The sequence below is a fragment of the Lachancea lanzarotensis genome, scaffold LALA0S04, assembly GCF_000938715.1.
Source record: "Lachancea lanzarotensis genome assembly LALA0, scaffold LALA0S04, whole genome shotgun sequence".
NCBI classification, from domain to species: domain Eukaryota; kingdom Fungi; phylum Ascomycota; class Saccharomycetes; order Saccharomycetales; family Saccharomycetaceae; genus Lachancea; species Lachancea lanzarotensis.
In genome coordinates, this window is record NW_019212882.1 from 55102 (window position 1) to 67760 (window position 12659).

At 43.7% G+C, this 12659-nt stretch overlaps 9 protein-coding genes and 1 non-coding gene across 10 annotated transcripts, besides 1 other annotated feature; 6 read left to right on the forward strand and 4 right to left on the reverse strand.

The window, feature by feature from the left end:
- Positions 1-1901: 1901 nt before the first annotated feature.
- SEN34 (LALA0S04e00782g1_1) lies at positions 1902-2741 on the forward strand (the record flags this gene model as incomplete). The annotated part of the gene is made up of 1 exon (XM_022772572.1): positions 1902-2741. One exon carries the CDS (start codon positions 1902-1904, stop codon positions 2739-2741), a length of 840 nt encoding a protein of 279 aa, XP_022628024.1.
- A 306-nt stretch (positions 2742-3047) lies between these two features.
- Positions 3048-3226: a long terminal repeat.
- A 199-nt stretch (positions 3227-3425) lies between these two features.
- Positions 3426-3507, forward strand: LALA0_S04e00826r. The gene has a single exon. It is a non-coding gene; the product is annotated as a tRNA-Ser (tRNA).
- A 398-nt stretch (positions 3508-3905) lies between these two features.
- Positions 3906-4601, reverse strand: LALA0_S04e00848g (LALA0S04e00848g1_1; the record flags this gene model as incomplete). Its single annotated transcript, XM_022772573.1, has 1 exon — positions 3906-4601. The coding sequence occupies one exon, from the start codon at positions 4599-4601 to the stop codon at positions 3906-3908; it is 696 nt and encodes a 231-aa protein (XP_022628025.1).
- Positions 4602-4846: 245 nt separating this feature from the next.
- On the forward strand, positions 4847-5803 carry MPD1 (LALA0S04e00870g1_1; the record flags this gene model as incomplete). The annotated part of the gene is made up of 1 exon (XM_022772574.1): positions 4847-5803. One exon carries the CDS (start codon positions 4847-4849, stop codon positions 5801-5803), a length of 957 nt encoding a protein of 318 aa, XP_022628026.1.
- A 518-nt stretch (positions 5804-6321) lies between these two features.
- MRPL44 (LALA0S04e00892g1_1) lies at positions 6322-6689 on the forward strand (the record flags this gene model as incomplete). Its single annotated transcript, XM_022772575.1, has 2 exons — positions 6322-6379; positions 6451-6689. The coding sequence occupies 2 exons, from the start codon at positions 6322-6324 to the stop codon at positions 6687-6689; spliced, it is 297 nt and encodes a 98-aa protein (XP_022628027.1).
- Positions 6690-6971: 282 nt separating this feature from the next.
- Positions 6972-7922, forward strand: RRP36 (LALA0S04e00914g1_1; the record flags this gene model as incomplete). Its single annotated transcript, XM_022772577.1, has 1 exon — positions 6972-7922. One exon carries the CDS (start codon positions 6972-6974, stop codon positions 7920-7922), a length of 951 nt encoding a protein of 316 aa, XP_022628028.1.
- Positions 7923-8033: 111 nt separating this feature from the next.
- Positions 8034-8462, reverse strand: LALA0_S04e00936g (LALA0S04e00936g1_1; the record flags this gene model as incomplete). The annotated part of the gene is made up of 1 exon (XM_022772578.1): positions 8034-8462. The coding sequence occupies one exon, from the start codon at positions 8460-8462 to the stop codon at positions 8034-8036; it is 429 nt and encodes a 142-aa protein (XP_022628029.1).
- Positions 8463-8935: 473 nt separating this feature from the next.
- Positions 8936-9346, reverse strand: LALA0_S04e00958g (LALA0S04e00958g1_1; the record flags this gene model as incomplete). The annotated part of the gene is made up of 1 exon (XM_022772579.1): positions 8936-9346. The coding sequence occupies one exon, from the start codon at positions 9344-9346 to the stop codon at positions 8936-8938; it is 411 nt and encodes a 136-aa protein (XP_022628030.1).
- Positions 9347-9673: 327 nt separating this feature from the next.
- LALA0_S04e00980g (LALA0S04e00980g1_1) lies at positions 9674-10366 on the reverse strand (the record flags this gene model as incomplete). Its single annotated transcript, XM_022772580.1, has 1 exon — positions 9674-10366. The coding sequence occupies one exon, from the start codon at positions 10364-10366 to the stop codon at positions 9674-9676; it is 693 nt and encodes a 230-aa protein (XP_022628031.1).
- Positions 10367-10609: 243 nt separating this feature from the next.
- MRE11 (LALA0S04e01002g1_1) lies at positions 10610-12604 on the forward strand (the record flags this gene model as incomplete). Its single annotated transcript, XM_022772581.1, has 1 exon — positions 10610-12604. One exon carries the CDS (start codon positions 10610-10612, stop codon positions 12602-12604), a length of 1995 nt encoding a protein of 664 aa, XP_022628032.1.
- Positions 12605-12659: the final 55 nt, after the last annotated feature.

Below are 12659 nucleotides of genomic sequence, written 5' to 3' on the forward strand. Positions count from 1 at the left end.
TACGGTGTGCTAAGAAGTTGGCTGGAGGTTCCGAAAAGTAATGTCGTTTTTCTGGCCAAACAGAACCTTTTAAATCTATCTTTGAAATCGCTAAAGGTATCTTAGTAATCGCTACCGCTACCGCTACCACTGCTGGGATAATCTCCTCTGGTATTCCAGCTTCCCTGAAATATTCAGCCTCCTAATTAAGGTCACGTGCTTTAAATTCGTGATAAGCCAGATTGATTCGACCTTAGAGAATTTGGATCTAATCTAATATCAAAGGTAGTCTGTCTTTGATGAAATATGCTTGGGTAACTGACAGAGGTTGCCAATTCTTAAGCGTTCCAATCCAAGCTTGAACTTCAACTGAACTGCTAGCTAGCTCATAAGATTTGTCGCTTTTGTTAAATGATCTTGCAGTAATATTTAAAACTCATACGAATCTTTTTTTTTTCAGGTACAGTGAGGCTGAAGATATTGTAGAGGCGGCTTTTACCAATCTATAGATCCGCTGCCGGGAGCGGGTTGTAGCCCACTATTTCCACACTTGGTCAACATCTTTCTTCACAGATTACGTGCAGGTGTGTGGCCACAACTGAGCCCCAACGTACCCGAGTGGCGTACTCGTGTATCGTGCATTGAGGGTAACAAGATAAGTGTGGTAATCTCAATTATCTTGCTGCAGATAGGCGCAACAATGCAGAGAACCCTGTGTGGGGGTTTCCAGGATTTGCAGCGTAAGGGTTCAGAGTTCCTACAACGGCTTTGCGCGACGAAAGAAAAGGATGCGGCTAACCAGAACGCTTAATTTTTTTTCTTCTTCAAAACTGGTGGGGCTTGATTCCAACTCAATCGTATTCGGCTGTTAAACATGACGGGTGTAGTAGATGTTATATTACAGCGACAAGACCGAAATCAAAACATCTTTGTTTCTTTACCGCGACAGCTACGATCCTCGTATCTCGACTTCTTGGTGCAGAAATTATGCCTCTGATCAATGAAGGCTGGTGGAGGCTTTTGATATCACAAGCTCAGCCTTCATATGGTCGTCATCTTGACCTTTTTAACTTGCCCCGAACTGTCTGGGACTCGAGGCGAAGTTGTCACGCAGTTATCACAGTCTATGTTAGTTCCTTTGTGTTGGAGTAACAAATTTGATATGAAAAGTAATCTAGCGTATTAAATACAGCAACAACAACTACAAATGAGAAGAAACGAAAACAGACTACTCGAGAACCTTTTGCCCAACACCGCTGCAAAGTAAATCATTATTGTAGAACGCACCCTATCAGTGTCGCGAACGCGCTCGTGTAGGAAAGCTCAAAGCCGTTTTCAGCATCGCTTTTGCCAGCAATGATGACACGAGCTTCCAGCAGTGACCCACATCTGAGCACCCATAAACCTGGTTGGTGTGACGGAAGCGCTCATCTCCCATTCTCTTGAGTATGATCTAGGTCATTTTGTACTAGTTGGACATGGTCGGTTATACTCTGCTTAAAATTATATTGTGGCAGCTATTATCGTTTCCAAAGTATGTTTTATGCACTGCGTAGCTGTGTGTCTATGCACCGTCGTCTTTTTGGAACTTGAGGTTAAGTTGTCGACCTTTTCACTTTGAGCGGGAATCTGTTTGATGAAAGGAAAACACGGCATTTGCCTCCATTAGTGGCAATAAAACCAGCAATAATGCTGTTTTAGAACGTAGTCAGATTGTGACATTCAGTGGCAGCTTCACTAGTCGAATACAGTAGTTTCTAGGTGCAACGTTAGATCGATTTAGATCGCTATGTACGGATATGCTTCATCGAAGCCATGTCAAGGTCATCTGATCGTTTAATGGTTCCAGACGATGCGATGAGCTGGAGAAGCTACAACTGAAGACGGCAAGATCGGTCATCTCAGCTCGACAGGCATCACAGATGAATGAGCATACCAAGATTGCCATTAGTCTCGTGAAAGGCAATAGTAATAGCGGAACACCATTGGTCTTCGATATCGATGACATCAAAAAACTTCGAAATTGGGGCACGGCCGGAATCCTAACTGGTACTTTGCCCTCTGCTGCACAACAGAACGGGTTTCTAAGCGTACCACTGCGGCTTATGGTGGAAGAAGCTTTGTGGTTGGTTGATAGCGGAATGGCGTTTTTCTTTACAGGGCCAGAAACGGTTACAGCTGCTGCTGAGACACTAACTGCGAGAGAAATGGAACACGCACTTGAGAGGCAAGAAAAGTCTTTTGCGGAGCAACGATTGTTTAAAAAACAACAGCATGCTGAAAAAATGGCTAGTCTAGGTATCCCATTCGATGAAGAAAAAGCTTCCTTTACTCTGCTGGAGTCTTCACTTTTCGTTGAAACCCCCAGTGTGTCAGAGTTGGTGTCAGCGACGATTGATCAGAACTCCGCACGGCAAGAAGAGCTGTGGATTAAGCTCTATAATGGCTTGAGAAACACTGGAGATTACTTTGTTTACAAGGCCCTGAAACAGAACCATTACTTTTTGTCCCCAGGCGCTAGGTTTGGCGGCAGATTTATAGCCTATCCTGGCGATCCACTAAGGTACCACTCCCACATGACCGTGCAGCCGGCACTTGACTATAACCGTGATCCATTAGATCTTCTGCAAGTGGTTAGCGGCGGCAGGCTAGGAACAGGCGTCAAGAAACTGTGGGTTGTGGCAGGTGTAAAAATGGATGATGAAAAAGAAGCTAAAGAAGATGTTTCGTTTTTTTCCATCGAGTGGGCAGGTTTCGGATAACTCAAGTACATAATTTCGTCTTATTTAGTTGTCGAGCTCAAAAAGTCATTGCGGAATGACACACTTGAGGTCGCAAACATATAAATTGATGGTCGAGGAAAATAATGAGAGCTACTTTGAAGAAACGCATCTCAAACAAGCCGCGTCTTGCCCATTCATGTGGGACTGAACATATTTGATCTAGGACCTGTCTAGAAAGTTATAAGCCTAAAAAGCCTCCCTGGATCTTGAAAGTTTGGCAACCCTTTATGACGTAGAAAAATTGTTGACCTGCTTGTTAGGCTACGGTCCCGGATAATCAATCCGAAGTAGAGGTAGGACTAAGCGATAACTTCTATTATACCCAAGCGGATATAATGATGATTCAAACACTTGTTCAATGTTTACTTATGATTCTCTACTTGCTTTCTTTAGCATATAAGATAACCGTAATCCGACCATACCATGCCCGTCTTTTATACCTTATACTTCGGGATATGAATGGTCACTTTCCCGACATGTTCGCATCTAGACTTGAGGCTTCTGGACCCCGATCGGCCTCCATTTTTAGCCTTATTGTCTTATCGTAGTCGTTATTATCCTTAACATCTTTATTCTTGATGTTCTTGCCTCATCATAGATTCTTTCAGCATGATCTTGGTTATCTTATTGCCATGTGTTATTCACAACACTGCTATAGTTTACGGCAATTTGGCCGAGTGGTTAAGGCGTAAGATTAGAAATCTTTTGGGCTCTGCCCGCGCAGGTTCGAATCCTGCAGTTGTCGTTATTTTTGTTAAAATGAGCGTACTACAGTATGTTTGATCATATAGTGGGATTGCCTAATAGTCGTAGAAACCAGCTCATGTTCGACATCTCGGCTTTCACTAGGTTTCTTTTGGATTTTTTTTTGTATGTTTAGTAGATCGCATGATAATAACGTTGCGCGTCTATTGCAGCAAAGAAATCATGATTTCATATCGGGAAAACCCAAAAATGAGATGCTCAGACTTCACCTTCTCGAAAAGTTTGTGGATGTACTGCCAATTCAAGCGGCAGTCTCATACCCAGTACGCACTCACCTGCGCTTAAATGCTGTGACTCGGATCCTCGACGATAAACGGTGACGGCGCTGTTTCACCCATATATTCGGCAATTAGGGCACAAACAACTCAGGCTCTGTATTCAGTGACCAGTTTGTGCGGATTCAACACCATCTCGTAGGTGCTTGAATTCTTCGAAACCAATTTGACTTTTTTCCCCCTCGTAGCGGATAACGTCGATAAAGTAGTCTTCGTAGTGATTCATTAAGAAATCAACATCTTTCCAATTTCCTGCCTTTTCTATAAGATTTTTGAAGGTGTCCTCCTTGTCCCAGTGCTGCTCAGGCATCACTTCTGGCAGAAACGTAGCGCTCATGATCTGATTGCTGCTAGGGTCTTTGAATGTGAGTTCGATACCATGAACTCCTAACTCCCAATCGAAAATGTCGCCTTTTTTATCACTGAAGATAGTGTGGAAGCTGTGGAGGATGTTACAACTACATGTAAGAGTGGGAAGTTCTTTTTTCGTGATTGGGGGGAACCTGTGATCTTGTAACGCTGCGATAAGTGAGTACTTTTCAATCCCCTTCAGCAGTGCGAGCTTTGCGAAAGTTCCAATACATCCTCGCAGCTCACCTTCTCTGCTCCTTCCCGATTTCTTCTTCCAGGTGATGAATAGAGATGTCTTCTCGGTTGTTTTCCTACTATCGATGGCGTAGTTGGGAAATAACTGCTTTACCGCTTCGAAGGAAAGGTATGTTCCTGAATCAGAGTTCAAACGAGAGTAAAGTTGATCAAACGCATAGAAGGCAAAGGGCGAGCTCAAGTCCCCTGACATTGCTTAGTACCTTCTGGGAATAAACCTTCTGAACGTGGTTCTACTCTTGGTCGTCCCTTATTTGATGCGCCTACGCCTTATATATGCAAAGGGTTGAGTACATTTGTACTTGTGAAGGAAATGGGTGTAGTCGTTAATTTCTTCGATCAGGTGACTATAGTAGATCATTAGCCTTCAAGTTTTGGGCTGTTTGAAAGAAGACCGCTCGACAACGCCGAAGTTCATCAATTTCGATCGTGGTTTCAATGAGACTCCAGAAAATCTGTTTAGCTCTCGTGGGCTTTCAGTTGGCAATTTGTCGCAACTTTTACGATCAAAATGGGGACATCACTGAGCTTTCACCCAAGACATTTGATAAAGTGGTACACCGGACTAACTATACCACATTAGTAGAGTTTTATGCCCCATGGTGCGGATACTGCCAACAGCTGACCGGAATCATGAAAAAAGCTGCAAAAAACCTCGATGGAATCGTACAGGTTGCGAGCGTCAACTGCGATGAAGCCAAGAATAAACGACTTTGCGCCCAGCACCGTGTAGAAGGGTTTCCAACACTGATGGTGTTCCGTCCGCCTAAATTCGATCTTAATAAAGGTCCTGAAGAGCGACTTTTGCTAGGCAACCATGCTAGCGAGGTGTACAAGGGCGAAAGAAAGCTAAAACCTCTTGTGGATTTCTGCGTTTCTCGTGTCAAAAACTATGTTACCAGACTTCAGAAGATAGAAAAACTAGTGCAGCTTTTAAGTCAAAGCAATAATTCGCGACTAAAGGCTGTTTTGTTCTCTAGGAAAGACAAAATCTCCCCGCTGTACAAGAGCTTGGCGCTGGATTGGTTGGGCGTCATCGATTTCCACGTCTTACTCAATTCCAAACTGCAGGCATCGGAAGATCAACTCAGTGGTCTGTCTGAAGAAACCAGAGACTTTCTGCTAGACTTTCAAAAAACGCAGGCTGCCTCGGAGACTAGTAAGCTAGTAGTGTTTGATACTGCAAGTAACAAACATCTCGTTTACGACGGTACATCTTTTGATAAACAGAGTATCTGGAGCTTCCTTTCTCAATGGGTCGAACCGCGTGAGGGTATATCTACTAAACGTCAAGAGTATCTGGATAGCCTCAAAACCAGGTCAAAAAGCCGGAACAAGAAAATCAATAAGAAAAAAATGACTCAAGAGGAGAAATTTGCACACGATGAGCTATGAAATCATTGTCATATGTTTATATGATTTGGTCACTCGAGTATACCTCCATTGCAATTTGAACTAGCTACAGATGAAAAACGTCGCTCTATGCCCGGATTGAAAATGAACAGCCACGGGTAAACATACCCAGTCTCCGTCGCTATTTTACGGGGCACCAACTTGCGAAGCTGCAACCTTTCAGGACGTTTATAAAGTTCTTTTAAATAGTGCTTCAAAAAGTCGGAGATCCTGTTTGTAGTCAAAAACAAAATGCTACCCGCGGACACTACCCGTATGTTTTGTTCACCTTTTCCCAAACTACTCGTCACGTTTTGAGAAGCTAGCACGTGACTAAAGTACTGGACTATGAACAGATGTCTAGAGTAACTCGATACGAAATTCCTAATTTTCTGCCTTCATTGGATTCAGCTCAGCTGTTAAAGAACATGCATCCAGAGTAACGATCCCGTTCACGCGTTCACGTCACTGGTGCGTCTATTAAATTGCGATAGTCGCTTTTCCAATACATAAGCTACAAGATGCTGACAAAGTATTTTACCAAAGTTGTCGTGAGATTTAATCCATTCGGGAAAGAAGGTATGTTTGATGGATTTTATGTTTGTGCACTAGGACCCCCATAATAAGCAAAAACTAACTGTTACTATTAGCAAAATGTGCTCGCCTACTACTGAGTGCTATTCCTCCAGCCCAGCGCTTGTCTGGAGTTTCTGTTCAAAATGAACTACTCACAACGGATACAACTAAAAAGCCCACAGTTAAAATAACGTTTAAAGATAAGGCCGAGATGGAGGTAGATCCCAGCGGTATGACATTCAAGGAACTGGGTAACTATTTTGATAGACACTCTCGTAAATTGCGCTTGAAAGAGAGCATAGAGTCGCAATAAGATTTTAGTGAGCTGGTATTGAAATCGCGGAACCTCCTGTATATAAGAAGTAAACAAGGAATAAACGCAAATAGCGTTTCAAAAGGTTTTGATTGCTGTGGTGCGGTGCACGCACTTCAATGCCATGTTGTATAGCGTCAATATTGTAAAAACGTCAGTTTGGAAGAAAACGACATCGGCGTAAAAAATGTGGGCGATGAGATGGTGCAGGATGAGAGAAGATGAGCATCTGAGCTAACACCAGGTCGAACACTCAAGGTCTGTACCGCCTCCATCTATTGTATGTCATACTATTTTAAGAACATCAAACCAGGCCATCATTCTGATGAAGACTTGGAAGATGACGAGTTGTTGAGCACTCTATCTAGAAGACATGTTAAAGGCGACGTAGATGAGGAGAATGACAGCGATGACGGGCTTTCAACCCTTTCCTTTGATGCCTTGAGAAAGGCAGAGGCTCAAATAGAGCAAGAGACTCGAAACGCTCAACGAAGCAAAAAGGATGTAGAAAAACCGAAGCTGTCTCGCTTTAAAAATCGTCAAAATGAGGAACCAAGAAGGCACCCCAAAGAATTCACGGAGGAGTCGTTTGAAGAGGGATCAGAAAACTCTTCTGAGGAAGAAGGCTTTTTCGAAGAGGAAGAAGATGGTAGACTTTCCAGTCGAACACAAAATGACCGCAAGTCGAAGAAGAAGAGCAGCCATGCTCCAAAAGAACAGTCTGCTAAAAAGAAGGCTCCCAAGTACAGAAAGATCCCAGGCCTTGAAGCTCCTAAAAGTCAAAATGAAAATCTTTATCAGGACATTCGCTTCGACAAATCCTTGGGGAAATCAGAAGACTATGAAAGTATACGCAGGCGGTACAAGTTCTTAGACGAGTACAGGCAGAATGAAATGGACGAACTGAATTCACTGTTGAAAGACAGCAAATTTTTGAACAAAATTACAGATAGCGAGAGGGAAGACATGGAGCAAAGGCTCATGAGTATGAAGTCGAAACTTCAATCGTTACAAAACCGCGATCTGGACCGGAAAATTCTAAAGGATTACGAGGCGAATATGAACAAGGACAACAAGACCAAGTACCATCTCAAAAAGTCTGAGCAGCGTAAAGTGATACAGAAATACAAATTTGACCACATGAAGGCAAAGCAGAGAGAAAAGGTAATGGATAGGAAGCGCAAGAAGAGACGGGGTAAAGAATTTAAACAATTTTCGTTCCATGATCGCTGAGGGCGGCAAAAAAAACTTCGCATTACGTAGAGTGTACTTTACTTGACAAAAACTATTTACAGGAGAACTCGCCCTAAAAGGTGCTAAAAGGTGAGCAAAATGTAGGAACACTCAAGTTTCGGGCTTTATTTTGTCGCCGCCTCTCGCGAGCCAGTCGTTAATCGATCCTGGGTAGATACCCGTGTTTTCGTAACCGTAAGATTGTGCCAATTCTTCTGCCGCTTTTGCTCTGACGCCTGCAGCACAGAAAAAAACGAGTTCACGGTCCGTGGACGGTTTTTGGAGGTCGAAAACGTCCTGAAAGTCCTCTGGCGACAAGCTCAGGGCCCCTGGGGCTGATTTCAAGGGTAAGTTAATTGCTGTTGGCATTTTATATTGCTGAAGCTCACTAGGCTCCCTGACGTCCACTAACACTTTGTGAAGATCTGGTTTGCGAACTAGTGCCTTGATATCCTCAAACTGATACACTTTTGGCGATTTTGTGCTCAAATTCCTAGAAAATGCTCCAAACCTTGCTGCTCCAAATACAGATCTCATCATACTCAACCCACTTGTCCGTTCTGAAGCTGAGCAATTCAAAGAAACGAGCCGTTGTATCAATTACACACGATATCAGTAAGTGAGCGGTATTGATTTTGGCAAAAACCAGATCATCTGAATGGCATGTGACATTCATTCTAACTTCATAATTGCATTACATAATCATATGCTCTCTTTGGCCAGGTTAACGCGTTTTGACATTCAGGGACAGAATGAAAAACGTATGCGAACCACCCTCCTGTTGAGAAGATAAACAAAGTTTGTCACTGTGTTATTGATGAACCTGCCAGAACAATTAGCTGCTGCTGTCCCATCTGGTTTGTGGAGAAATGTGTATTTTTCAGTGAATTTGACACCCCGTTCTTCTCTTCATTTGTCGAATGGTTGATGTGTAATTTGGCGGTACGCTTCACCTAATGCCCTTTGCGAGAAAAAGTTTCTCGACAAATTTTGATTAGACACTTCACGATATTTCAGGCCTTTTCACCACCCTTAGCAATCCAGTCATTCATGGAGCCAGGGTACACACTGACCACCTTGTAGCCAGTTTGCAATGCCTCGTCTCTGGCCTTACCAGCTCTAAAACCAGAGGCACAAAGAATGACAAGCTCTTGATCTTTTGAGGGCTTTTCGAATCCGAAGGTCTGCTTGAATTCGATGGTAGGCTTCGATAGGGCCAGAGGTCGCGTTTTGAAGGGCATATTATGAGCACCTGGAATGTGAAACTCATCATATTCACTTGGTTCTCTCACATCGATGATGATTTTGGATTTGTCCTTTGAATTCACGAAAGATTTGACTTGTTCGAAGTCGTATGTTTGGCCGTTGTGACCTTTGAGTTTACTCTCATCACCGTTGAAGGCTTTTACAATGGCTTTCCACATAGCTCAAATTCAGTAAAATCGTGAAGCCTCTCTTGCCAGAAGGGCTTTGTTTGATCCCAAACTTTGGTAGTTAGTTTCCTGGCGAATGAAATAGACAAAAAGACCCTTCACAGCTTCTTTGGTCGCGAGCACATGTGACTGGAATAAGGCAACGAAGACTTCAAACGGACGACAACCGTGCCACAAAAGTTCGGATACGAAGCACCTGCTAATCTGCCTGTATCATTAAGCATGTCTCTATGCGTACTTTTTATCTATCTATTGATAATTCGATACCATATCGTGAACAGAAAATGAGGACCGAAACTTTCTTGGCGACGCTATCTCTTAGCGCAGGCGTAGGTCACTAACAATGAACTCTCCGCCACCCAAATGCTGCGTGTTTCCGACCCTCTTGACATCATACTTGTGGTTGCTCTTGTGGTAATCTATAATTGTGCAGGATGTATTGAATACGATGATACGGTGCATGTCGTGCTCGGTGTAGTTGAACCATTTCAAAAGCTGTCTGATAGAGCCTCCATGGCTAACAATAGCTATATTCTGTAATTCTGTACTCTTTTGCATGATTTTGGAAACCGTCTGTGTGAGCCGATGTTGGAATTCGTCCGGCGTTTCTCCAAAATCGCGGAAAGAAGCTTTGCCGCGTTTCTCTGCGTATTTTTCGGCGTCACTCAAATACATGCCTTGAATTTCACCCATCGAGCGTTCTCTAAGCCCATACTCAAGTTGCACTTCAGGTCTTTCTGTCTCTGGATATTCGCTCAACACCTCTTTAGTCGTTTGCTGGCACCTTTTTAGATCACTGCTGAACACTTTATCGAACTTGATGTTTCGATTCTCCGTAAGGTACCGGCCCAGTTTCTGCGCTTGCTCCTTTCCTGTGTCGTTCAAGTCTGTGTCGAGATGTCCTTGAAGAATCTTTTGAGAATTTTCGTTTGTTTGGCCGTGTCTGATCAGAAAAATCCTCAGGACTTCCGGGTCCTCATTCGTGTTGTAAAATGGAATATCTTTGGTCATCTTCGAACTCAATAATCTACGTGCGCAAGCTCCTGAACCTCTTCCTGTTATGGTTTGTCGAACGACTCGAATATCACGTCAGGAACAGAGAGAGACAGACGCACATTAATATAGTTCATAATTAAGTAATACTCTTCATGATCATGATTCAGATACATCGATGCCGATAATGTTTTAGGAGCCAAGCGATCGATAACTCACAGCACCTGGTTTTTTCTTGAAATCTAAGAACATCTACACATAATGCTGGAGTATCCCGGCCCCGATACCATCCGTATATTAGTTACTTCAGATAATCATGTTGGGTACAACGAAAACGATCCAATTGCAGGCGATGATGCCTGGAAGACGTTTGCAGAAATAATGTCAGTGGCTCGCGAACAGAACGTTGATATGGTTCTACAGGGTGGAGATCTGTTTCACGCGAATAAGCCGTCTAAAAAGGCACTCTACCATGTCATGAAATGCCTGCGTCTCAATTGCATGGGGGACAAACCATGCGAGCTTGAACTCCTCAGCGACCCATCGATGGTTTTCAAATATGACGAGTTTACTGACGTCAACTACGAGGATCCCAACATGAACGTGTCAATTCCTGTTTTCGGTATCTCGGGTAACCACGATGACGCATCGGGCGATGAGTTACTGAGCCCAATGGATATCCTCCAAATCAGTGGACTAGTCAATCATTTTGGGAAAGTTATGGAAAGCGATAACATCGAAATAACGCCCTTGCTTTTTCAAAAGGGTAATACAAAGCTGGCCCTGTATGGTCTTGCATCCGTGCGCGATGAACGGCTGTTTCGGACTTTTAAAGAAGGTAAAGTAAAGTTCAACGTCCCTGCGGTTAGAGATGGCGAGTGGTTCAGCATAATGTGTTTGCATCAAAACCATACGGGCCACACCAACACAGCTTTTCTGCCCGAGCAATTTTTACCGGACTTTTTGGACCTTGTAGTCTGGGGCCACGAACACGAATGCATCCCACATCTAGTGCACAACCCGTCCAAGGGATTCGACGTACTCCAACCAGGATCGTCAGTGGCTACATCATTGTGCGATGCAGAATCGAAGGAGAAACAGGTTTTCATATTAGAAATAGAAACTGGGAAACAGCCAAACCTCAAAGGAATACCGTTGAAAACTGCACGTCGATTTATTATGAGAGATGTGTCGCTGAAAGTCATACCAGGCCTCAAACCTCACGATCGTGAATCCATCACCAAGTTCTTGCTGCGGGAAGTGCAGGGCATGATTAATGAGGCCCGGGGCGAGGATACCAGCAATGAAGTTGAGAGATTGGAAGAGATTATTCCATCGTCAGAGTTGCCATTTATAAGGCTCCGCGTAGACTACAGTGCTAAGGATGAGCAAGGTCTTGACTACCAAGTGGAGAATGCAAGAAGGTTTAGTAATAGGTTTGTGGGTAAAGTCGCCAACACCAACAATGTGATCCAGCTGTATAAGAGAAAGAAGCCTGCCGCTAAGAAGGCTCTGAATCACACAGACATTGATACATTAAATGAAAATAGGGACGGTGACGTCGGTGTGCAGGTCATGGTGCAAAACTTGCTCAAATCCATGAATCTCTCTCTGCTTCCGGAGCTTGGCCTCAACGAAGCTATTGGTCGTTTTGTGGAGAAAGACGAAAAAACCGCGCTCAAAGACTACATTGACAAAGAAATTGAGAATGAGGTCAAGCTTCTGATTGCAAACCAGCAGTTGGGGAACGTGGACGATATCCACGATATCAAACGCCTCGTCAAAGATGTGAGATCTCTTAATACAGTGGAGACTAATACACGGGATTATGGACAGCACGAAAACGCTGCTGCTTCCTACACAAATCGAGCGCTGGCTGACACAAGAGGCCATACGAAGGACAAAACACCCCCGACTGACACGCCCAGCTCTACGGTCCGTTCTAAAAGGGTGACAGCCAATAGAGGGCCTAAAAGTCGAAACACGAATAATACTACTGCCTTGAGCGTAGAAGTTATTGAATCAGACGACGACGAAAACTACCGCGGTAATGACGAAGAGCCTCAAGAATCTATACGGGATCAAGGGAGACGAGAAGTCGATACTATGGACCCTCCAGAAACCGATGAAAATTGTATTAACAAAGCGACCAGTACAAGAAAGCGCCAAACTCAAGTCAGAAAAAAGGGAGCACGAACTCCCAAGACAGACCTACTGAATAACTTGCTTGCTAGTAAAAGAAGTGGACAACACTAGAGGCATTGTTAGTCGCTGATCATTGTTATCGCTATTTACGTTGAGATGATGGGTT